This window comes from Dreissena polymorpha, chromosome 14, assembly GCF_020536995.1.
Source record: "Dreissena polymorpha isolate Duluth1 chromosome 14, UMN_Dpol_1.0, whole genome shotgun sequence".
Classification (NCBI taxonomy): domain Eukaryota; kingdom Metazoa; phylum Mollusca; class Bivalvia; order Myida; family Dreissenidae; genus Dreissena; species Dreissena polymorpha.
Genome location: NC_068368.1, coordinates 44,073,381 through 44,101,264, shown reverse-complemented (window position 1 = coordinate 44,101,264; position 27,884 = coordinate 44,073,381). Strand labels below are relative to the sequence as shown.

At 36.4% G+C, this 27,884-nt stretch overlaps 1 protein-coding gene across 4 annotated transcripts; it reads right to left on the bottom strand.

Moving 5' to 3' along the window:
* Positions 1–272: 272 nt before the first annotated feature.
* On the bottom strand, positions 273–27,325 carry LOC127858291 (uncharacterized). 4 transcript variants are annotated; one of them, XM_052395285.1, is made up of 12 exons: positions 26,616–27,314; positions 13,618–13,722; positions 12,963–13,082; positions 12,433–12,539; positions 11,740–11,845; positions 11,100–11,225; positions 8,881–9,006; positions 7,559–7,684; positions 6,476–6,601; positions 5,390–5,515; positions 3,612–3,707; positions 273–3,012 (listed from the first exon to the last, which is right to left on the bottom strand). In XM_052395285.1, exons 3-12 carry the CDS (start codon positions 13,021–13,023, stop codon positions 2,843–2,845), a joined length of 1,170 nt encoding a protein of 389 aa, XP_052251245.1. In that variant the 5' UTR covers positions 13,024–13,082; positions 13,618–13,722; positions 26,616–27,314; the 3' UTR covers positions 273–2,842. The 4 variants fall into 4 exon arrangements, with proteins under 4 accessions (XP_052251245.1, XP_052251246.1, XP_052251247.1 ...); XM_052395286.1 differs by lacking the exon at positions 26,616–27,314 and adding an exon at positions 14,315–15,022; XM_052395287.1 differs by lacking the exon at positions 6,476–6,601 and having other exon boundaries at positions 26,616–27,325.
* Between the last annotated feature and the right edge of the window lie 559 nt (positions 27,326–27,884).

Genomic DNA, 27,884 nt, shown 5'->3' with positions numbered 1-27,884 from the left:
GTGTGTCGATCGGTCCAATTTTTTTTGTTATTTTGCCTTTAAGTGTATAGCCTCAAAATTTAATCCAGGAAGGCCCCCGAAAATTGGTTCGCAGCAATTTTTCGTGGGTCAGTTGCGTTACGCTAAACCATCTTTTTGTTTATTTAGGCCTTTTTCAATTTCATTCGACAGTATTTTGTGCTTTTAAATGCGTATTCTAATGTGTGTACGGACTAACTCATGAATATTAGTTTAAAGATATTAATATCTATAAGTATAATCCACAAGAAACGTCGATTTAAAACAGTTTATTCCTCCAAAAAATACTCCCAAACATTTTTATGACAAAAAGTAGTTTCAAAATGTATTTACACTTCGAACAATGTCAAGTTCAGACAATATCATCTGGAAACAAGAGTGCCAAACTGTCATAGGATACGCCCTTTTGAAGGTTTTGGACATCATCTAGACACAACTTCTGACCAAATTTGGTGAAGATCGGATCAAAACTACTTCAATTAGAGAGCAGACACCATGCTAAATGCTTGAAATGCACTAAGTGACCTCATGACCTAGTTTTTGACCCGGCATGACCCATATTTGAACTTTACCTAAATATCATGTACACAAAAAAAACTACTTCAATTAAGAGAGCGGACACCATGCTAAATCCTTGAAATGCACTTGGTTATCCCGTGACCTAGTATTTGACCCAGCATAAACCATATTCGAACTTGACCTAAATATTGTCTAGATACACTTTCTGACCAAATTTGGTGAAGATCGGATGAAAACTTCTTCAGTTAGAGAGCGGAAACTATACTTAATACTGAAATGCACTAAGCGACCCCGCGACCTAGTTTTTGACTCGACATGACCCATATTCAAACTTAACCTAGATATTGTCTAGATACAACTTCTGACCAAGTTTGGTGAAGATCAGATGAAAACTATTTGAAATAGAGAGCAGAAACTGCAGTGGAAACCGCCCGTCCACCCACCGGCGGCGTCCACCCGCCCGCCAAGGGTGAAACTATAATACGTCCCGTTTTGAAAAACGGGCGTATAAAAAATCAAATTATAGATGTATATTATGAAAATCAAACACTTACTTTCTTCAGACACAAATTATATAGAAGAGTCAATACCACAACATGAAAACGTTTAAGCAAAATATATTCATACATGAAACAATGCCTTAACCCTCCCACCTAGAACAAATGTCAAGTTCAGAATATCATCAGGAAAAAATCTAATTACAATTGTATATTATAAAAATCAAAGACTTAATTTCTTCTGACACAAAGTATATAGAAGAGTGAATACCACAACATGAAAACATTTAAGCAAAATATCTTCATACATGACACAATGCTTTAATCATCACACATAGAACTAATGTCAAGTTCAGACAATATCATCTGGAAACAAGAGATGTGTTTGTCGTAAACACAATGCCCCTTCTGCGCCGCTTTGAAGTGATATATTTGACCATTGACATTAAAGGATGACCTTGACCTTTTACCACTCAAAATGTGCAGCTCCACGAGATACACATGCATGCCAAATATCAAGTTGCTATCTGAAGGGACATAGAAGTTATGAGCATTTTTTGAAACCTAAATGCAAAACCTAAACGCAAAGTGTGACGGAAAGACAGACAGACAGACGGACGGTCCGATCACTATATGCCCTCTATCGGGGGCCATAAAAATCAAATTAATATACATGTCACAATGCCTTAACCATAAAGAAAACATAACAACAATTGTGCAAGTATGATCTGTTAATAAAGAAAATGGTCCAATGTTTCAAAGGAATTTAGTAACTCATAAACTATTGCAGAGTAAGTAAAACATGTTATTGAGAGTGGAGAAAAAATAGACCTTGTTGTACAGTGTTACTTGCTAACAAAAACATGGTCAATTCGGTTCGCAACTCCGAACTAAAGTAAATTCTACAATGGAAATCAATTTGATGAGCTTTGCAAAAATTAAGAATTTGGTCGTATGAATAGTTATCTTCAGCCAGAAAAAATCCAACTGTTTTACACGTGTTTATAACAAATACCACCATCTTGTTTTCATACGAGTAATGCCCCCTCCCAATTTTGTATTATTTCTTTTAAGCATTGCTGCTTTGCATATAACAATATTGATTTAAGTATAGAGTATATGGCGTGTAAATTACTGTTTTTCAACCAACCGAAACTATTTTTACAAAAAATATATATATATATTTATGTAGAAAATTGTAGAGAATCTTCGTCTAAACATGCCATTTCAAATATCATAAATGAAAACGGATCTCAGATTTACTCTTCTTATAAACATATGTATAGCTCTGGCATCAGAGATATGAAATAGATTTTTTCTGAAGTAAATCTGAATGGAAATCAATATGACGAGCTATGCAAAAATTAAGAAGTTGGTCGTATGAATAGTTGTCTTTGGCCAGAAAAATCCAACTGTTTTACACGTGTTTATAACAAATACCACCATCTTGTTTTCATACGAGTAATGCCCCCTCCCAATTTTGTATTATTTCTTTTAAGCATTGCTGCTTTGCATATAACAATATTGATTTAAGTATGGAGTATATGGCGTGTAAATTATTGTTTTTCAACCAACCGAAACCATTTGTAATCTTTTCCAAGATATCATTGGGACAAATCGTCAAATAAAATTTCATGAAGATCGGACAAGTAATGTGACCTCTAGAATATTAACAAGGCAAATGTTGATGCCGCAAGATGGACAACGGGCAAAAAGCGATCACAAAAGCTCACCATGAGAACATTGTGCGCAGGTGGGCTAAAATGCTATTAAATCATTTTTGTTTTCACTTTTCAGCAGTAATCCAGTTATGAATCGTGTTTTTTAATTTTTTTCCATGACAATCTGTGTAGAATTTCATATTTTTGCATTACTCTTTCACAGTCTTCACGCTTAGGCTCCTTCCTCAACGCAATATTCGTTTTGAACAGCGTCTTCAAAAGATGACTCTGGTCTTCACCGAGTTTCTGAAGCCTCTCTGAAAAAGTAATAAAATCATATTCAATTGCCTCTTCTGTTCCATGATGACCACCAACAAGCATCTCAGAAATATAATAAGTTATAAAAAAGTTCATCTCAAAACTGTTCCAGAAGATGAACCATGATTTAAAGGTGATCTTTTTATTTGAAATGCTGCTTGTAATTAATCAAATGAAAAGTTGCACAATATACTATTCAGAATGTGACTTATTGAAACAAAAGATCTGAAGTGATATCACTTGAACATTTTCTCAATTCTCTTGAAGACATCTAAAAAATAATTATGCTTAATATAACCGGATACTTCGAGTAATAGTTACTTAGTAATAAATGTCCACACATTAAGATGTATCCATTTATTAAGTTTCATTTTGATATGTCTTACAGATTTTGAGTTATGAGCAAGATTGAAGTAACGATTTAAAGATAAGCTAGGAACACCTATGAAGCTTCTTGGCAAAGTTAAATTGTGTCAAAGTAGAGTGAGCTTATTTCAATTACTGTGTTAATTGTACATTCATTACGAATTTTTAAACAAAAACATTATACTGTGACTTTCAGGAATACCGTTTTGTTGTTGAAACAAAGCCTACTTACTGGGATGACCCGACATGGTTACAGTTGTGGACGGCCCAGGGTTTGCATGTGGTTGTCTTACTGGCACATCATGGTCTGTGTCAGAAGATTCAGGGTCTGAAAGAGGTTCATTTAAAAAATAATCTTCCTACACTATCTTATAACAAGAGATTGCCAAGCAATATTGTCCCCTACCGGTGAAACTCCACCATTGTCAGTGATTTTTTTTTTATAAATTTGTTGCCATAGCAACCAGAATTCTTGACCTAGGAACCAAATGAAATGACGTGCATACTCTCCATATTGCATTCTATCCATGTTTCAAGTTTCATGAAAAAAAATGAAGAACTTTTAAAGTTATCGCAGGATCCAGTAAAGTGTGACGGACAGACAGACTGACACACGGAGCGTAAACCATAAGTCCCCTCCGGTTTCACTTGTAGGGGACAACAAGGATATCAGTAGTGCTAATGGATGCTTCCCAAATTGGCCATTATGTTGAAACAATGACCAAGTTATATCATAGGAAATTAAGATCGCCAACCCTTACCTTCACCTTTGGGTCTAACTAAAGGTCCTGAGACAAGAGCACCGCATACCGGACGCCAATGCTCGGCTGCGGGTGCAGTTAAAAAAAAAATTGAGGTCACAGTGACCTTGACATTTGATCTAGTGACCAAAAAATGGGCGTGGAGTGTGGAACTCATCAATGTGCAGCTACATATGAAGTTTCAAAGTTGTAGGTAGAAGCATTTTGATTTTTTAGCTCTACTGCCAAAGGCAGAAGAGCTTATGGGATGGCATGGTGTCTGTGTGTGTTAGACGTTGTCTTGTTTATCCGATAAAGTCCAGTTTTCATGCGATTATTTTCAAACTTACTCAGTGTCTTTATATTAATGAGGACTCAAACCTTATTGATTTTCAGGTCACTGGGTAAAAGGTCAAGGTCACAGTGACTCGAAATAGTAAAAACTTGTTTATCCAAAAAGGTCCACAGTTTTTATCGGATTCTTTTGAAACTTACTCAGTGTCTTTATATTGATAAGGACTCGAACCCTATTGATTTTCAGGTCACTGGGTCAAAGGTCAAGGTAACAGTGACTCGAAACAGTAAAAACTTGTTCATCCGATAAAGTCCACAGTTTTCATCCGATTCTTTTTAAACTTGCTCAGTGTCTTTATATTAATGAGGACTCAAACCCTATTGATTTTCAAGTCACTGGGTCAAAGGTCAAGGTCACAGTGACTTGAAATAGTAAAATCTTGTTTATCCGATAACGTCCACAGTTTTCATCCCATTCTTTTCAAACTTGCTCAGTGTCTTTATATTAATGAGGACTCGAACCCTATTGATTTTCAGGTCACTGGGTCAAAGGTCAAGGTCACAGTGACTCGAAATAGTAAAATGGTTTCCAGATGTTAACTCAAGAATGCTTAGGCCTAGGATCATGAAACTTCATAGGTACATTGATTATGACTTGCTGATGACCCCTATTGATTTTCAGGTTGCTAGGTCAAAGGTCAAGGTCACAGTGACAGTGTTTAAAGTAGTAGAGCGATTCAGGCCCTCATGGGCCTCTTTTTTAGTTATTGTTGTCAAAACGTGCAGTCGAAAAGTGTAACATACAATTTACTGAACAGACATTGTGAGGTACGAGGCACACACACACGCACTAGAAACACAGTACATTAATAAAGAGGTATCCACTCAAATGCACTCTTTATGTAAGTTGGTAGTGGTGACAAATCTCCACAACAATCCAATGAGAGCTGATCATTTAATACAATACCAGCCTTACCCCTTACGCTCGCCCTTTCTTCTCTGTACTTGTAACCAGATGTGCGTGAAGATTTGTCCTTTTCTAACAGTGCATTGGAACTTAAAGGTTCAGAGCAAGCTTCTTCGTCACCACCACCTTCATTACCTGTATTAAATAAAGCATTCTCCCGTCACTTGTGACACCCATTTAATTTTGGCATTTTATGTTGTCTTTACCTCTTGCATTGCATTCCATTGATATAAAGACAAGCTATTGACATAACCACTGTTTCTGGAAATATCAGAAGTGCTGTATCACTACCATCTCAGTAAGCATATACCCTACATTTTTACATGATTTACTCTTTTCAGTGGGAATCGAACCCACAGCAGCCAGACACCTTGGTTAACAAACACAATGCTTTAAGGTATATGCAAGGTATAAGGATTGATATCTGGAAATGTTAAAACGCTGTGAGGTACAAGGCACACACAAACACAGTAGAATGCTATTTACTCAACTGAACACATACAGACAGAGATATCCATAGCCTATTGTAAAGATAAAAAAAATATGAATCAACGATATGGAGGTACTAATGACCAAAAATGTCTTGAAGTTCTGCAAACCTAGCGCTTAAGGCCAAATTATCAAGGTCCATGAGCACACGTATTATAATAATCAGACCCACCTCAGACGCTTTAGCCTTTGGTGGTTGTTATGAATAATGTATATTATCTTTCATTTATTGCGTTTTGCTCATCGAAACAGTTTTCTTTTTTTTTAATCAAGCAGTTCACAACATTATCATTCATAGGTCACTCCCTAACTTACATGTACCATCTCTTCAGAAGCCAACAACTGGTTGAACACACTCAGAAGGGTTCAAACCCACAGCATTTAGTTATTGTTGTCAAAACGTGCTATCGAAAGGTGTAATATAGAATTTACTGAACAGACATTGTGAGGTACAAGGCATAAACAAAAAAAACACACTAGAAACCCAGTACACACATATAGAGGTATCCACCAAAATGTACACTTAAAGTAAGTTGGTAGTGGTGACAAACAAATCTCCACAACAATCCAATGAGAGCTGATCATTTAATACAATACCAGCCTTACCCCTTACGCTCGCCCTTTCTTCTCTGTACTTGTAACCAGATGTGCGTGAAGATGTGTCCTTTTCTAACAGTGCATTGGAACTTAAAGGTTCAGAGCAAGCTTCTTCGTCACCACCACCTTCATTACCTGTATTAAATAAAGCATTCTCCCGTCACTTGTGACACCCATTTAATTTTGGTATTTTATGTTGTTTTTAGCTCTTGCATTACATTTCATTGATATACAGACAAGCTCTTGACATAACCACTGTTTCTGGGAATATCAGAAGTGCTGTATCACTACCATCTCAGTAAGCATATACCCTACATTTTTACATGATTTACTCTTTTCAGTGGGAATCGAACCCACAGCAGCCAGACACCTTAGTTAACAAACACAATGCTTTAAGGTATATGCAAGGTATAAGGATTGATATCTGGAAATGTTAAAACGCTGTGAGGTACAAGGCACACACACACACAGTAGAATGCTATTTACTCAACTGAACACATACAGACAGAGGTATCCATAGTCTATTGTAAAGATAAAAAAATATGAATCAACGATATGGAGGAACTAATGACCAAAAATGTCTTGAAGGTCTGCAAAACCCAGCGTTAAGGCCAAATTATCAAGGTCCATGAGCACACGTATTATAATAATCAGACCCACCTCAGACGCTTTAGCCTTTGGTGGTTGTTATGAATAATGTATATTATCTTTCATTTATTGGGTTTTGCTCATCGAAACAGTTTTCTTTTTTTTAATCAAGGAGTTCACAAAATTATCACTCATAGGTCACTCCCGAAGTTACATGTACCATCTCTTCAGAAGCCAACAACTGGTTGAACACACTCAGAAGGGTTCAAACCCACAGCATTTAGTTATTGTTGTCAAAACGTGCAGTCGAAAGGTGTAATATACAATTTACTGAACATACATTGTGAGGTACAAGGCATAAACAAACAAACACACTAGAAACCCAGTACATACATATAGAGTTATCCACCAAAATGTCAACTTTAAGTAAGTTGGTAGTGGTGACAAACAAATCTCCACAACAATTCAATGAGAGCTGATCATTTAATACAAAACCAGCCTTACCCCTTACGCTCGCCCTTTCTTCTCTGTACTTGACACCAGATGTGCGTGAAGATGTGTCCTTTTCTAACAGTGCGTTGGAACTTACAGGTTCAGAGCAAGCTTCTTCGTCACCACCACCTTCATTACCTGTATTAAATAAAGCATTCTCCCGTCACTTGTAACAAGCATTTAATTTTGACATTTTATGTTGTCTTTACCTCATGCATTGCATTCCACTGATATACAGACACGCTATTGAATTACCGCTGTTTCTGGGAATACCAGAAGTGCTATATCACTACCATCTTAAGTAAACATATGTTCTACATTTTTACATGATTTACTGTATTCAGTGGGAATCAAACCCACAGCAGTCAGACACCTTGATTAACGAACACAATGCTCTAAGGTATATGCTAGGTATAAGGATTGATATCTGAAAATGTTAAAACGCTGTGAGGTACAAGGCACACACACACAGTATAATGCTATTTACTCAACTGAACACATACAGACATAGGTATCCATAGTCCTTTGTAAAGGAAATAAAAATATGAAACAACAACATGGTGGTTATTATGACCAACAAGAGCATCACATAGCGGGTGCCAATGCTCGGCTCGGTTTTAATTTTTGTTTTGACGTCACAGTGACCTTGACCTTTAATCTAGTGACCCAAAATGGGTGTGGCGTGTAGAACTCATTCATGTGGAGTTACATATGAAATTTCAAAGTTGAAGGTTGAGCACTTTGATTTTAGAGCAAATGTTAAGGTTTTAACTCGATGCAGACGAGCTGGCTATGACAATACCTTGGGTTTTCTTCGAAAACAGCAGAGCTAAAAATGTCTTGAAGACCAAGTCAGCTCATAAGGCCAAATTATCAAGGTTTATGAGCACACGTATAATAATAATCAGACCCATCTCCGACACGCCTTTGGTGGTTGTTATGAATAATGCATTTTATCTTTCATTAATTGGGTTTTGCACATCGAAACAGTTTTCATTTTTTTAATCAAGCAGTTCACAAAATTATCATTCATAATATATATATTCTAACTAACCATCTCTTCAGAGGCCAACAACTGGTTAAACACACTCAGAAGGGTTCAAACCCACAGCATTTCGTTATTGCTGTCAAAGTGCAGTTCAAAGATGTAATATACAATTTACTGAACAGACATTGTGAGGTACAAGGCACACAGACACATGCACTAGAAACACAGAACATACATAAAGAGGTATTAACCAAAATGTACACTTTATGTAAGTTGGTAGTGGTGACAAACAAATCTCCACAACAATCCAATGAGAGCTGATCATTTAATACAATAAAAGCCTTACCCCTTACATGCCCTTTCTTCTCTGTACTTGTAACCAGATGTGCGTGAAGATGTGTCCTTTTTTCTAACAGTGCATTAGAACTTAAAGGTTCAGAGCAAGCTTCTTCGTCACCATCACCTTCATTACCTGTATTAAATAAAGCATTCTCCCGTCACTTTTGACAAGCATTCAATTTTGGCACTTTATCTTGTCTTTACCTCTTTCATTGCATTCCACTGATATACAGACAAGCTATTGACATTACCGCTGTTTCTGGGAATACCAGAAGTGCTGTATCACTACCATCTCAGTAAGCATATACCCTACATTTTTACATGATTTCTTGTATTCAGTGGGAATTGAACCCACAGCAGCCAGACACCCTTGTTAAGAAACGTCATGCTCTCAGGTATATGCAAGATATATAAGGATTGATAATTGGAAATGTTAAAACACTGTGAGGTACAAGGTACACACACACAGTAAAATGCTATTTACTCCACTGAACACATACAAACAGAGGTATCAATAGTCTATTGTAAAGGAAAACAAGGGCTGTTTGTAAAACATGCATGCCCCCCATACGGGCTGTCCGTTGTAGTGGCAGCCATTGTGTGAATACGATTTTTGTCACTGTGACCTTGACCTTTGACCTAGTGACCTGAAAATCAATAGTGGTCATCTGCGAGTCACGATCAATGTACCTATGAAGTGTCATGATCCTAGGCAAAAGCGTTCTTGAGTTATCATCCGAAAATCATTTTACTATTTCGGGTCACCGTGACCTTGACCTTCAACCTTGTGACCTCAAAATCAATAGGGGTCATCTGCGAGTCATGATCAATCTACCTATGAAGTTTCATGATCCTAGGCATATGCGTTCTTGAGTTATCATCCAAAAACCATTTTACTATTTCGGGTCACCGTGACCTTGACCTTTGACCTAGTGACCTCAAAATCAATAGGGGTCATCTGCGAGTCATGATCAATCTACCAAATAAGTTTCATGATCCTAGGCGTATGCGTTCTTGAGTTATCATCCGGAAACCATTTTACTATTTCGGGTCACCGTGACCTTGACCTTTGACCTAGTGACCTCAAAATCAATAGGGGTCATCTGCGAGTCATGATCAATCTACCCATGAAGTTTCATGATCCTAGGCGTATGCGTTCTTGACTTATCATCCGGAAACCATTTTACTATTTCGGGTCACCGTGACCTTGACCTTTGACCTAGTGACCTCAAAATCAATAGGGGTCATCTGCGAGTCATGATCAATCTACCAAATAAGTTTCATGATCCTAGGCGTATGCGTTCTTGAGTTATCATCCGGAAACCATTTTACTATTTCGGGTCACCGTGACCTTGACCTTTGACCTTGTGACCTCAAAATCAATAGGGGTCATCTGCGAGTCATGATCAATCTACCCATGAAGTTTCATGATCCTAGGCGTATGCGTTCTTGACTTATCATCCGGAAACCATTTTACTATTTCGGGTCACCGTGACCTTGACCTTTGACCTAGTGACCTTAAAATCAATAGGGGTCATCTGCAAGTCATGATCAATGTACCTATGAAGTTTCATGATCCTAGCCCCAAGTGTTTTTGAGTTATCATCCGGAAACCACCTGGTGGACGGACCGATCGACAGGCCGACCGACATGTGCAAAGCAATATACCCCCTCTTCTTCGTAGGGGGGCATAAAAATGAAACAACAACAGGTTATTAATGACCAAAAATGTCTTGATGGTCTGCCAAGTCAGCTCATAAGGCCATATTATCAAGGTCTATGAGCACATGTATTATAATAACAAGACCCACCTCTGACGCTTTAGCTTTTGGTGGTTGTTATGAATAAAATATTTTATCTTTCATTAATTGGGTTTTACTCATCGAAACAGTTTTCTTTTTTTTATCAAGCAATTCACAAAATGATAATTCATAGGTCATATCCTTACTTACAGTCTCTTCAGAGGCCAACAACTGCTTGAACACACTCAGAAGGGTTCAAACCCACAGCATTTAGTTGTGGTAAAAAAGTACATTGATGCATTCCAAAGGTTCAATGTAGCATTAACTGTAAAGACATTGTGAGGTACGAGACACACACACACTAGAAACATAGTACAGACAGAAAAAGGTAATCACCAAAATGTAATTATTTAAGTACATTGTTAAGGGATCACAAATAAATATCCACAACAACCAAAAGAGAGCTGGTCATTTATAATCATACCAGTCTTATCCTTAAGCTTGCCCTTTCTTGTCTGTTTTTGAAACAAGATGTGCTTGTAGCTGAGTCCATTTCTGCAGTTAGAACTGGAAGGTTCAATGCCAGCTTCTTCGTCATCATCATCATTATCTGTATGAAATAAAGCACTCACTGTCAACAGTGACAAAGTATTTGTATTTTCCTTTCATTTTTTTACCTCTTGCACTGCATTTCATTGATTAACCAACACTCTATTTACGTTACCTCTGTTTCTGGGAATACAGGTAGTGCTATATTACTACCATCTTAAGTAAGCAGACACCCCTAGATTTTTACATAATTTTCTGTATTCAGTGGGACTCAAACCTACAGCAGCAAGAGACCCTGGTTAACAAACACACTGCTGTAATGTATATGCAATGTATAAGAATTGACATGTGGACATTTTGAAAGGCTGTGAGGTACCAGGCACACACACAAACAGTAGAATGCTATGTACTCAACTGAACGCATACAGACCGAGTCTATTGTAAAAAACAAACAAATATGAATTAATGACATGGAGGAAGTAATGACCAGAAATGTCTTAAAGGTCTGAAAAGCCAGCTCATCAGGCCAAATTATCATGGCCTATGATCTCATTTATTATAATAATCAGACTCACCTCTGATGCTTTGGCCTTTGATGCTGATTTTGGAACCAGGAATGCTTGAAGGAGACGTTTTCACCAATACTGGATGGCTCATTTTTAGAATCAGTTCATTCTTTATCTGCAAAAAAAGAAACTTCCCTTGTTAATGTATTTTTTCTGACATAAATTAGGTTTTGCTCCTGAAAACAGTTTTTTTTAAAGCATGCAGTACATAAACATTATCATAAATAAGTAATAACTGAATTAACAACCTCCTCAGAGGCCAATACTGGTTTTAAGGCTTAAGTTGGATTCATACCCACCGCATTCACTTATTGTGGTCCAAAAATGCAGTAATGCAATCAAAAGGTGTAATATAACATTTACTGTAAAGACATTGTGAGGTACAAGGCACACAAACACACATTAGAAGCACATTACATACGGATAGAGGTATTCACTGAAATCTTTAACTGAAAGGATTGATATCTGGAAATTTTGAAACGCTGTGAGGTACCAGCAACACACACACGCAGTAGAATGCTATTTACTCAACTGAATGCATACAGACAGAGGTATCCATAGTCTATTGTAAAGGTAACACAAATATGAATCAAAGACATGGAGGAAATAATGACCAGAAATGTCTTGAAGGTCTGCAAAGCCAGCTCATCAGGCCAAATTATCGTGATCTTTGACCTCATTAAATATTATATTCAGACCCACCTCTGTACTTTGGCTATTGGTGCTCATTTTGGAACCAGGAGAGCTTGAAGAGGAGTTGTTTTCAGCACAACTGGATGGCTCATTTCTAGAAACACTCCCATCGTCATCTGCCAGAAAAGAAACATCCCATGTAAATGAATTTTATCTTGAATCAATTGGATTTTGCACCTCCAAACTGTTTTTTACATTTTTTTTTAAACAAGCAATTCATAAAAATATCATTCATAAGTCATAACTGAACTAACCAACCTTTTCAGAGGCCACCAACTGGTTGTACAGCCTAATAAGGGTTGAAACCCACGGGATTTAGTTATTGTGGTAAAAAAGTGCATTAATACAATCCAAGGTTTAATATAACATTAACGGTACAGACATTGTGAGGTTCGAGTCACATAAACACTAGAAACATAGTACATACAGATAGAGGTATTAACCAAATGTAATTCTTTAAGTAAGTTGGTAAGGGATCACAAACAAATCTGCACAACAACCAAAAGAGAGCTGGTCATTTATTATAATACCAGCCTTACCCTTTAAGCTTGCCCTTTCTTGTCTGTTCTTGAAACAAGATGTGCCTGTAGCCAAGTCCATTTCCGCACCGTCAGAACTCGAAGGTTCAAAGCCAGCTTCTTCGTCATCATCATCATTATCTGTATGAAATAAAGCACTCATTGTCAACTGTGACAAAGTATTTGTATTTGCCTATCATAAAGTTTTTACCTCTTGCACTGCATTTCACTGATAAACAAAACATCTTACATGTATTTACAAAACCTCTGTTTCTGGGAATACCGGTAGTGATTATCACTACCATCTCAAGTAAGCAGACACCCCTAGATTTTTACATTATTTTCTGTATTCAGTGGGACTCAAACCCACAGCAGCCAGAGACCCTGGTTAACAAACACACTGCTGTAATGTATATGCAATGCATAAGAATTGACATATGGAAATTTTGAAACGCTGTGAGGTACCAGGCACACACACACACGCAGTAGAATGCTATGTACTCAATTGAACACATACAGACAGAGGTATCCATAGTCTATTGTAAAAAAAACACAAATATAAATCAAAGACATGGAGGAAATAATGACCCGAAATGTCATAAAGGTCTGAAAAGCCAGCTCATCAGGCCAAATTATCGTGATCTTTGATCTCATTTATTATAATAATCAGACTCACCTCTGACTCTTTGGCCTTGATGCTGATTTTGAAACCAGGAATGCTTGAAGGAGACGATTTCACCAATACTGGATGGCTCATTTTTAGAATCAGTTCAATCATTATCTGCAAAAAAAGAAACATCCCTTGTTAATGTATTTTTTCTGTAATTAATTGGGTTTTGCTCCTGCAAACGTTTTTTTTAAAGCATGCAGTTAATAAAAATTATCATAAATAAGTAATAACTGAATTAACAACCTCAGAGGCCAAGACTGGTTTTAAGGCTTAAGTTGGGTTCATACCCACCGCATTTACTTATTGTGGTCCAAAAAAGCAGTAATGCAATTCAAAGTTGTAATATAACATTTACTTTTAAGACATTGTGAGGTACAAGGCACACAAACACACACTAGAAGCACATTACATACGGATAGAGGTATTAAAATCTTTAACTGAAAGGATTGATATCTGGAAATTTTGAAACGCTGTGAGGTACTAGAAACACACACACACACACACAGTAGAGTGCTATGTACTCAACTGAACACATACATACAGAGGTATCTATAGTCTTTCGTAAAGGAAACAAATACATGACTTACAAACATGGAGCAAATAATGACCAGAAAAGTCTTGAATGTTTGCAAAGCCAGCTCATCAGGCCAAATTGTCGTGATCTTTGACCTTATTTAATATTATTTTTTATAATCAGACCCACCTCTGACACTTTGGCCTTTGGTGCTCATTTTTAGGACCAAGAGAGCTTGAGGGGATGTTTTCAGCATACTGGAATGATGGCTCATTTCTAGAATAATGCCCGTCAACATCTTCCAGAAAAGAAACATCTCATGTCAATGTATTGTATATTGAATCAATTGGATTTTGCACCTCCAAACAGATAAACATGTTTTTTTAAGCAGTTCACAAAATTATTGTTCATAAGTCATAACTGAAGTAACTACCTTTTCAGAAACCACCAACCGGTTGTACGACATAATAAGGATAAAAACGCACAGCATTTAATCATTGTAATCAAAAAGTTCAGTAATGCAATCCAAAGGTGTAATATAACATTAACTGTTCACACATTGTGAGGTACGAGGCACACACACACTAGAAACACACTAAATACAGATAGAGGTATTCACCAAAATGTAATTTTTTAAGTAAGCTGATAAGGAATCACAAACAAATCTCCACAAAACCCGCAAAAGAGCTGATCATTTATTATAAAACCAGCCGTATCCCTTAAACTTGCACTTTCTAGTCTGTTCTTGAAACAAGATGTGCCTGTAGATGAGTCCTTTTCGGCATTTTTAGAACTGGAAGGTTCAAAGCCAGCTTCTTCGAACTCATCATCATCATCATCATCATCATCATCATTATCTGTATGAAATAAAGCACTCTCTGTCAACTGTGACAAATTATTTGTATTTGGCTTTTAATGTGCTTTAGCTCTTGCACTTCATTTCACAGATATACATACACACCACTTACATTACCTCTGTTTCTGGGAATACTGGTAGTGCTGTATCACTACCATCTTAAGTAAGCATATACCCCTACATTTACATGATATTCTGTATTCAGTGGGACTCAAACCCAAAGCAGAAAGAACCCTTTGTTAACAAACACACTGCTGTAATGTACATGTATATGCGATGTATGTGGAATGATATTCAGAAATATTAAAACGCTGTGAGGTACCAGACACATTTACTGTTAAGAAATTGTGAGGTACAAGGCACACAAACACACACTATAAGCACATTACATACAGATAGAGGTATTGAAATCTTTAACTGAAAGGATTGATATCTGGACATTTTGAAACGCTGTGAGGTACTAGAAACACACACACACACACACACACACAGTATAATTCTATGGACTCAACTGATCACATACAGACAGAGGTATCCATAGTCTATTGTAAAGGTAACAAGTATATGAATCAACAAGAGATGTGTTGGCCAGAAACACAATGCCCCCTTCTGCGCCGCTTTGAAGCCATATATTTGAGCTTTGACCTTGAAGGATGACCTTGACCTTTCATCACTTAAAATGTGCAGTTCCATAAGAAACACATGCATGCCAAATATCAAGTTGCTATCTGAAGCGACATATATGTTATGAGCATTTTTCGAAACCTAAACGATTGGGTTCATATTGATAAAGAAGTTTGCAAAATATGAAAGCAATATGTCAAGGGACATTGAAAATATTTGAGGTGGTACGCAAACTTTAACATAGATATATCAATATTTGCATATTCTAGGTGAAAAAATGGCCATTATTCTTACAAAATGCTTGATACAGATGTCTGCTCTTGTTAATAGGGTGGGTTCATGTTGGTAAAGAAGTATGCAAATTATTAAAGCAATATAACAAGGGACATAGAAAATATTTGGGGTGGTAAGCAAACTTTAACATTTGCACACTCACGCTAACGTGACGCCGACGCCGGGGTGAGTAGGATAGTTCCACTATATATATTTCATACATAATAGTCGAGCTAAAAAGATTGTGGTTGGTGTTGATGAAAGATCAAAAGCTGTATCAATTAGATAAAAAATAATGAATGCCTTTTTCTGTGCAGTTCTTAGCTGCATCACACGCAAATCAATGACAGAGTGTTGAATCGAAATACAATGTAAATGATCAAATAAAAGTCAACTGGCTAGACACGAAAGAATCTGTACATATTTGAAATATGTATACGCACATTCTTAAAAAAAACCTGGTTTAGATTTTGTTTACACATTACAAGTAATTTTATACAGCAATATTCAACACTAGTTCCTCCTTTATAGTGACAATCAAGATGGTGATGTCCGTACGGAAACAGGTGTTTTTCGCTGTTGTATGCCTGTTTGTTACTTTTGTTAAATTTGTAAATTCTGTTCAATTTCCAGCCATATCAGAAAGAAAGTGATTAGCGCTTATTTCCTATTAATGTTTGTGTTATACCTCGACTTAACTCACTTCCAACTTTCTTCTATGCGGAAGCAGTGATTTTAAGATCCGCGCTTGGAGTTTGTTACATTACCAGCAAAAATAGCCGTTTAAATCCATTTTATTTAAAAGTTTAAAAAACAAATCCATTTTATTTAAAAGTTTAAAAAACTATCAAAGTAAAATAAACGGAAAACAGTCTGTATTATTTTACATATACCTATTGTCGTATTGTCCGCGGTCCGACGTCTTTCGCCAGTTGTGCTATATCACTACCATCTTAAGTAAGCAAAGAACGTTTTTACATGATTTTCTGTTTTCAGTGGGACTCAAACCCACAGCAGAGACCCTGATTAACAAACACACTAAGGTGGTGCGGTGGTCGAGTGGTAACACTCTGGTCTACCATTCCAGAGGTCCCCAGTTCAATTCCCGGCCGGGGCACTGGAAATTTCAGAAATGCTTCAAGTGTTTCCCACCCAACTAGAGATGTACTGGTATGAAACCCAGGTAATTCTCGCGTGTATTGGTGCTATACACTGAGCACGTAAAAGAACCAAGGGATCTATTCGCAAAGAGCTATGGTATCGCAACCGGATCCCTTGTATCCCAATACTGTCTCTTCTGCTTGCTGTCTCTTCAGCAAAAACCAAAGGACCCCATTAGAAATAAGTGGTTGCACTTTCATGGGATATCCTTGACTGCAAGGTCAAAAGAAATACATACTAGGTCACCATGGTGTAATGGATATGGTGTCTGCCTATCAACAGGGAGGTCACAAGTTCGATCCAAACAATGGGAGTGTTCTTTAGATTTTCCCCAAAGACACCAAGTACTGGTTCTAGGCCCAGGAAACGGACTCAAGAGCGTTTCAATAAGCCTGTGGCTTTCTATGCCATCAAGCTAAATTAAATAGGTTTAAACTAACAAAAACACTACTGGAATATTTATGCAATTTTTAAGGATTGACATCTGGAAATGTTAATACGCTGTGAGGTACAAGGCAAACACACATGCAGAGTAATGCTATGTACTCAACTGATTACATACAGACAAAGGTATCCATAGTCTACCGTAAAGGTAACAAGAATATCAGTAAAAGACATGGAGCAAATAATGACCAGAAATGTCTTAAAGGTCAGCAAAGCCAGCTCATCAGGCCAAATTATCATGGTCGTTGATCTCACTTATTATAATCAAAGTACTGGCAGTACTGGTGTGACGATGCTTTTGAAGAGGATGGATATAAAACATCAATTTAAGTTTATCTATATCACCACAATTGTGTATGTTGATACGAACATTTGGGTACGATAAAAAATTTGGGTACTAAAATTTTGGGTACGAAAAAAAATTTGGTACGAAAATTTTTTGCGTACGAAACATTTTTGGTACAAAAAAAAGTTTAGGGGTACGGGGAAGTAGTACTCGTGGGTAACTTGACCCATTGAGCGAAACTGGGAGGCGGGTCACATTCTTGTTCATTAAGTATGGCAATACATTCATGATGATTCTCGAAAGTAGGTATGAGCACATAGCCGGACCATGTGAGCTCAATCGTATGAGCACTTGACTATCCGAGTTCGCCCACGAACATATTGATAAGTTAACAAATAGGGAAATGACCTTATACATGTATATGCTGAAATCTAACAATCAAACGAAATATCAAACATGGTATGTACACTTAGGTGGTTGTGTAATTTCTGTTAGAATATCGTATTCAATATGTAAATTTTAAATGATTGTGCCCGCACTTGAGTTTGTTGCCTTGCCTTATACGCGCCTAGGCTGCACCCAGTGTGTGTATTTGTGTTTTTCCAAGGTAATGAGTTACCTCCGCGCTGAGGCTGCATAATGTTGGGACCCGGAGTGTGTCCAGCACTCTTACCTAATAAGATTAGTTGATGACAGTTGTGACGAATTTTGAATGATAGCTGCAATTTCCAGCTATTTGTTTTGTACTGAAATACTTTTTAATTTTTTATATGGTCAAATGCTGCGGGGGGGGGGGGGGGGGGGGGGGGATGAGATTTTCTGTAAAAAAAACAACTGTCAGGAATGGTGACCACAAAACATACAAAATATAACATTGCGCCGGCAGCGGGAATCGAACCGGTGTCGTAAAGGTGAAAAAGCGAACGTCCTTACCACTGCGCTAGCGGGACGGACAATTACGCAAAAAAAAATTTGTTTTATCTATATATATCATAGCAGTGCAGCGTTTACAATTTGCAGGTTTGAAATCGTTCGTATTCTTGAGTTTTGTGATGACGTAAAAAGTTAATTTTACATGTTTTTATTCGCAATTTATTTACTTAATCGAGAACAAATATCAAACAAAATAGAGAAAAATATATAGTTGTTTCATTGGTCCATAAAAATAAAATGGATGTAAAAATACTAATTTGAAATTAATGTTCTGATACACTTATTGAATCTGTTTCCCCAGGATATGCTGTTCTATTGATATTTACCTTTATCAACACGAACGACAACTCTGCTAGGAAAATGTTATCAATGAAAATCAACGAGCAATCTCGTACGCAGTGGCGAATGCCAAGGGAAGTAACTGAAAAATCGAATTATCTCAATCGGACTGGCTCGGTCTTTTACATAGGTCGCCATTGTGAAGATTTTTTTTACTGGTTATCAAACCTTGGGCGCTGCTGTTCCAGCATCGTCAATAATCAGACGCCCCTCTAAGACTTTGACCTCTGGTGCTCTTTTGGAACCAGGAGAGTTTGAATGAAGAGTTCTTTTCAGCATATTGGATCAATTTGGATGGGTCATTTCTAGAATCACTCAATTCTTTATCTGCCATGTTACTGAATTGTATCGTTTATTAATTGAGTTCTGCTCCTGCAAACCGTTTTTTTTAAATCAAGAAGTTCACAAAAGGATCATTCATAAGGCATAACTGAAGTAACCACCTTCTCAGAGGACACCGACTGGTTTTACCGCCTAATAAGGGTTTAAACCCACCAAATTCACAAAAATTGTAAAACTTTAAGTTGATAAGGATTGACATCTTGACATGCTAATACACTGTGAGGTACCAGGCACACACACACACAGTAGAATGCTATGGACTCAACTGAATACATACAGACAGAGGTATCCATAGTCTATTGTAAAGGTAATAAAAAATATATGAATGAAATACATGGAAGAAAGACCAGAAATGTCTTAAAGGTCTGCAAAGCCAGCTCATCGGGCAAAATTTCATGATCTATGACCTCTTTTAATATAATATTCAGACAGACCACTGAAGCTTTGGCCTTTGGGCTCATTTTGGAACCAGGAGAGCTTGAAGAATTGTTTTCAGGAAATAATGATTGGCTCATTTCTAGAACCAACCCCATCATCATCTGCTAGTAAAGAAACACCCAAATATCAATATCAGTATTAAAAACAATTACTTAGAAAGCTGTTTTCTAAGTTAATTCGTGTAACAGACCCTTTGAAAATTTGTTTTGCACTTTGATGAGCCAGGTTTGTTTTAACAACATATCTAACAAAAACAAGAGAGCCATCACAGCTCTATATGGCACATCTAAAGAACATGTCTAAAAACGTAAACTCTTCTTATTCCTATGCAATTATGTTTTCAAGACCTGACTATAATCAGTACAGCATAGACTTAACAGGCATTTGACTTAACAGGGATATAATTTTAAACCTGTGTGACAAATATTCAAAATTTTCAACTTGTATGCTTTCCGACCTAAGAATCTCAGATCATTATAATCTCACCATCCACTAAAGCTCACTTTGTAAAACATGTACTAGGTTAGTGTTAAGAAAAAAAAGCAGAAGCCAAATTTCAGCGTTAAGATGATAACCCACATAACTCTGATAATTTTCTGGAAATATGAGTGTAGACGTTTATTTGTGTGTGTAACAAACAAAGAAAGAATGAAGAATATAATTATCATCATAAATGTATTAGTATCCACAAGAATCTTATTTAATAATCAATCAAACCGCATTTAAATAAAGTATTTTTCGCCTCAAATTCAGTGCTTCATTTAATGTTTGTTCATTTGATTTTTATTTATTTTCATGCATTGACACTAACAATACACAATGTGAGAGCCTTTCCTTACGAGGCCCAGGTCCTTGCAAGGAGGGTGTTGCCATACCCTCCCCCCCCCACCCAAGCTCCTCTCACCAATATTTTTTACGAATGTATTTGTCAAACAACGGAGTCTGGTGCTTTTTTGCTCTTTTCAAATACATGCTCTGCGATGTGTAAGTCATAGAGCGACGTACTTTTTTAAATAATGGATCAATACTTTCCCATTACACCGTATGTCACATTGTGCATTAATTCTGATATATTTTATTATTCTAAAATACTACATGTACTGAGTTGAACATCTATACTTAATTACTGCATGTGGTTTGTTGCAACATGCACAATTACCATGTGGGGAAATTAATTTTTTAACCCATAAAATTGTTAAAATTCGCAGAAATCGAATATTCTATTACCCCCATGTGGCATTTATGTCGATAACATTCAGAAGTAGGTACCTGTACACTGAAGTAGGTTCCGTGTGTTTTTTTTTAAGTATGGAATATTCATACGCTTATAGTAAAACGTGTTGTTTTTTTACATTCATTATTTTCTTTAACATTTTCAACTTAAATATCCAGCTGCATGATTTAATCGCGAGTTTTCGTTTTTGTGATCGGGAACACTAGAATAGCATGTATGGGTTGGCATGTAAACCTCTTTAAAGTAACAGAATACTAGGGCTTAAATATTAACTTTAACACCGTCAACTAAGACTTAATTAATATCGTTATAGAGGGCATACATTTTTTTGTAACATAGATGTTTCTGAATGAAATATTTAAGGACATCTGTGCATTTGTCCAAGATCTTTTCTGGTTATATTTAAACTTAACTATTACATTTTCAATATGATGACAACCACAAAATTGAACATTTTTCATCGCTTTATAGACTACAGAACTACTCCAGTGCAATGAGGTATCACAAGTTTGTGACAAACATTGGGGCGCTCTTCACACCATGAAGATTGAAATTTATGTTCTTATTTTCAGACTGGTGGTGGGGAATGCGTTCAATCTGACTGAGCAGTTGTTATTTCAATTTGTCAAAGGCACTCATGGGTAGTACTTATACAAAATTTCACCGAAAATGTAAGATTGTTTAACACATCGCGTCATTTTCAAAAAATATTTTTTGAGCAACACACAATGTTGGTATTAAAAACTCACTTGTTTACATATGGCAACGAATCCAAAACAAGAGCACCGCATAACCGGTGCCACGCTTGGCTACGGGTGAAGTTTTGAATAAATGAAAGGTTGTCAGATTATATCTTTTTTAAAGGTCACAGTGACCTTGACCTTTGACCTAGTGACCCAAAAATGAGTGGCGTGTAGAACTCATCAAGGTGCATCTACATATGAAGTTTCAAAGTTGTAGGTGGAAGCAATTTGATTTTAGAGCCAATGTTCAAAACCTTAACAAAATGTTAAGGTTTTAGCACGACGTGGACGGCGGATGGCAGACAACACGACAAGCTGGCTATGACAATACCTCGGGTTTTCTCCGAAAACGCCGAGCTAAAAACAGGAACTGGTAACTGGCTTGTTGTGAAAACAACAGAGGTTTAACACTTTATAAATTACCGGACAGTAAGTCAGATTATAATGGATATCACAGTTGGCATCTTTAATTTTTTTGTTGGCAATGTCCGACATGCAACGAACTTTAGCCATGTCTGATTTAGGGAGTGAAAACATCACATCTGATTCACTCCGATCTTGCCCAAGGCTTGCTAAAGAAAAGCGTACAGTTTATATAGTATTGACAGACCTGTACGCTGAAGCTGACCCCATATCAAAAGTCAACCAGAGTCGTAACATATTTATTTCATGCTATAAATCAAAGACAATTCATTTTCTTGGATACTTTCTACATATATTGGTGAATGAATATAAATTACTGCATGGAGGCATATTTTAAGGTACAAATGTTTCAAATGCATCTTACAATAGATGAAAATAACTATCATCAGCCTGAAATTCACAATTTTGACGCCATTGTCGCTTTGTCACGTGACGAGTTTTCATTTGGATACGTTTAGATCGACCTTGTAATTTTTTCTTTAATGGTAAACATTACATTCGTTTTCTGATATTTATTATTTGTGAATAACAACTTATGTCTGGTGGATTAAAGTACTGATTTCAAAGTGAATCAGGTAATTTTAAATATTTTACTTTTGAGTTTGAATTTACACTACAATTTGTTAAAGCGGGTATTTACGTTTTTTTATATGTGTTTAATTGTAATATACTGATAAAATATGTGACAATAACACAAAATAGGTAAGACAAATTATACATTAAAGCCGAATTTCATAAAATGCAGCAAAGACAATAAGCGCCCCGAGCAGATTGTGACGTACATATTTTCCTAAAATAACCGAAGCATTCGTCTTTGCTATGTTAGCGTTTCCAATCGCCAAAATCGCCAAAGGCGATTGAATGTTTCAGCTGGCGATTAAAGTTTAAAATGTGAATGAAAATGGCGATTGCAAAAAACCCTGATATTTCTCTATAAGTATATAATATTCCTTACTTTTAAAGAGAACTCGGTACCGATTTCCAAATGTAATCGCCATAGAAGCTCCAGGTGGTAATAGATAGTCCATTGATAAAGATAACCGGGCCGTATATTCAAGCCACATAACACAGTCATGTTTGCTGCCAGATGCATCACGGGGAATTTTCGGGTAACTTTTCAGTCGCCAAACTGTGATATTTAACGTCCAATCGGTTACGAGAATGTTAATGGAAGCGGAGTTATATAGTGATTATTATTTTTGATTGACGTGTGTCACAGAGTAAGCGTTTATCGCAGGTTTATTAACAATGAATCACAGTTGTAGCATTAATACGTGATATAAAACCGGTAAATGAAGCAGTACATTAAAGGCAGTTTCGGGCATCATCATCACACCTATTTACCGTACTGTAAACAATCATTAATTATGAGAAGTTAATTGCAATCGGTGAGCAGTGTAAAATTACTTACGGCGAGTAAGTTGTGGAAAACAAAACCCCTTAATAATTTGATGCGGTAACAAATTAAATCCAGTGCATGTATATTTTATCATGTCTATTTGTAAAACTGATTTACACCGTTTTTCTACAGCCGCGTGATAATAACCAGCGATTTTCCTCCTTCTTTATAAAGTACCGGTAAACGGCACTTTCCCAATTACGAAAAAAATACAAATTTCCCAATTGCTGTCCTTAAATTCCCAATTAAAGGTAAAAAAAAAAAAAAAAAAAATTTTTTTTTTTTTTTTCTTAAGCAACATTTAGTTAGTTTCCCTTTGCAGCTCTATAGCTTGAACCTAGGTTTATATAATATTGACAGCTTGAAAACACTTGGTTATCAATTTTAAAGTATTTGGGAGCAAAAAATCAAATACACCAATTTCCCAATTTGAGGTTTTCACGACTCAATTTTCCCAATTTTGAGGTTTTCAGGACTCGATTTTTCCCAATTGGATCGGTACGGGTACTTTTCCCAATTGGTCAAGGAAAATCGCTGAATAACTATTCACTATGCACTAATACCGGTATGCCATGTAAAACCCGTGTTATAAGAAAGAGCGCGAAATTATTGCTGTCGTCTGCAATGCCAAGTTCTACGCATGCAAAGCATGCTTTTTAAAAACAGACGATGTGTTACTAAATATAGCTATTTAAATATAGCCTAGCCGCTCAGTACATGCAGTATTTAAGACTTACAAATTTACCGGTACGTTTGAATTAATTATATATATTGTAACTATGGAAAAATATGTCAATTCAATAATACATTGCAGTAAATGTATTTTTCAAGAATCAAGAAGCACCAGACTACGGCAAATATTATTGGGAGAAGGGGGGGGTGGCGAATAGGAGTTACGAAGACCCACCCAATCAAAGACCGGGGCATATGTGAATGTTCTAACATTGTTTACCGTTTATGCCAGTGCATGAAAATAAATATAAATGAAAAATAAAAAACATGAACTTATTTGATTTCAGGAAACAAATAATTTATTTAAATGTGACTTCATTGATAATTTAATACAGTCATTGTTGATACCTATAGATTCATGATAATGATTATGTCGTTCATTGAGCAAATAAGGTTACCATAAATGTGGGTCGTTATCGTAGTGCTGAAATTTGGCTACTAATTTTTTTTCCTTAGCGCCAACCTAGTTTTGTATTAGGATCGGAGTTAGTGTTCGTGTGTAGTATGAATAGATATCGTTGCAGGAATTCAAATAAACCGTTAAACTAAGTTTAGATTCACATCGTCGTACATGTCTGGTATACATGCTGGTGAATTTGGCTGTACAGCCGTTTTCAATTTCAGGATTAAATATCTGGCTTAGTTCGCATTTTTCGACACATGTTCTCCTTAACTTTTTTTTTAATTTATATTGAAATATATATATAATAAGTTTTTTTAAACATTTTATATAAATTCATAAATATTTGACAAAATCGTATATACCCACTTAAACAAAACAAGCAAGAATAATTCAAAATACCGGGAAATGTCTATCTGAATTTGAAAACACTTGAGCACATGGTATATTACTAAAAATAGAAATAACGTCATATGACCGTGAAATCTCGGGAGATTCACCAGAGCTCCAGATAAAGGCCGAACAGCCAGAAATACGCCTTTTTCATGAAGAGTAACGCATTTATTTTTATAAACTGGACGTACAATAACGACATTTATATCTGTTTTACGCATTTACGAAAACAATCTGGCCGTACCGATACGTCTGCGAGGCTTATTTGTTGGTCTCTAACCTAACGGCGCTTTTCGTTAATTTAAATTTCCGAAAAGTTGTAGACTTGGTTCATATATTAATGCCTATTCTGTCGCGTGATTTCCTGTAACTTATAAATCCGTCAAAAACAATATGTCTGCGCGCAATGTAATGCTGGTTTAACCAAAAGGAGTTCAAAACAACACTTTGTTGTCATATAATGACTACATACGGTGTCGTCTAATCATCCCGACATTAAATCTGTAAACCCAGAAAAAGACATTGTCGCTCCAATATTAAACGATTTGATTGCATCGGTGGCTTTAAACGTTAGAAAACACGATGGGAAACGGAGGAGACAGTGAAATAAGTGTTCATTTACTTAGCTTACTAGGTGGCTTGTGTTTTCTTGTCAAGAAAAATGAAGAAATAGTATTAGTCATGAGTTTTAATGTGTAGTTGTATTTGCATCATAATTCAGAATGGAAAACCTTATACAGTAACTGTTTAAGAAGCTACATATATTTATTATAATTGCTGCAAATGTTTCTGTAAAGTCAGTTATACACCCTTCAATATTCAAGAACACGGGTAGTACAGTACTACCTGTATTTTTGGATATGGTAGTACAGGTACTAATTGATTTTAAGCGTTACTCCTTTTCTTTCTGTCAGTGGCAGTACCGTTACTAATTTCACAAATCCTTATCTGGAGCTCTGGATTCACATTTGGAAAATGTCTGTTGCATCACTGTTTTTCTCGATATGTTGAGCAGAGAATAAGTTTTAAATGTTTAAGATCGTATTTTGTGAAAGAATATATCAGTTAAATGTGAAAAATGTGGATCTTTCTGATAATGTGGTTGATTTGGGCCAATAACTGCTTTTAAAAGCTGTTTTGGACCGGTCTTTGTTAACTGTCAACTTTACGGGAATTTCTGGTTGACTTTCCTTATGGGTTTGATCCATAACTTTAAAGTCGCGCCAGTCAAAATTAATAAAATGCGAAAATCCTAAGTTATGGTACCCAGAACTAGCCCAAGGCTTAAGGACATATCACTTCCTGAAATGGTCAAAGTGGGTGGGGTAATGTTAAAGAATAATTCCTTATAAAAGCATTCTATATTAAGTTTGGAGCTATATGCATAATTAAAATAGCATATACTTCAGTGATACATGAACCAGTTGTAATGAAATCTTTCAAAAAGAGTAAATAATCACATATTTTCACCTTTAATACCACTTTCTTCCTGGGCGACCAAAGTCCTTATTTTCTTATTTTCTTCATAAATTCACTGTTACCAGCTGGAACATACATCAATGTAGAACAAAGTGTTAGAGTATTATTAAATTTAACACACTAGAAACACTGAAAGAAACATTCTTTTGTGTAAGAAAAAATGTAAACAACTGAACGTATAAAAACTAGCGCGAAACGACTGTCCTGTTTATTTCTTGTAAGAATTGCAGTAAATAATGATCGATTAAAGTAAGGAGAAAATCTACTAAATGACGAGTAATTAACTGTTATTTATTATTACATAAAAACACGATGTCATTATTTATTTCTTTTATGTTAAGAAAAAATACTGTTGAAAATAACTGTGTGCTCGTAACTCACCTAAACCAGTTGCTGACCGATTCACCGAGGTCCTCTCTATATAGGGAGTAACGATAGATAAGGGGAGGTAACCAATCTACTCGGTAAATAGGTCAGTAACTGGTTTCCAGATTTATCTGCGCGCGCTCGTTTTCGAAACGGGAACCAAAAAAGCTTCTGAGATGGATGTCAAGTGTGTGGGGTCACACTCTGACACACAAACCAGTACTACAACGTTATACCGAGGTACCCGTAGAAACGAGCGGAAATTGTGTACAATGGTTTTTACAAGCGGTTGGCGAGGTACACGTACCGAGGTCTAGGGAAAAGTACCTCGCTATTTTTTGGTACCTCGAAGTGTGGCTGTGTACTTCTATGAAGTACCTCGATGTGTGATATAAACCAACACACACACACACACATACACACACACACACACACACACACACACACACATACACACACACACACGCACACACACACACACACACATACACACACACACACACACACACACACACACACACACACACACAGACAGACAGACCGAGAGACAGATATTCAATCACACTCAGACATACCGACAAAAAATGCATACAAAAACAGACCGAGTTACGAACATGCATACATAAACAGACAGACATATTGACGAACATGCATATGTTTGTGCAAAATGCCGCTGTGTCTGCATTTAGTCGTGGAAGATGGCATTAAAACAGCAATAAGAATAATTGTCCTGATGAATATTTCCCGTTGTGCAAATATACAAAAATTACATTTTTTACAATGCAATAATATTTACCCTTTGGATTATTAGGTATTTCCCCATACCACTCGGCCATCATGGCTATGATAATTTTCGATTATTTTTTTACTTTCTATAAGTTATTAACGTGTTGA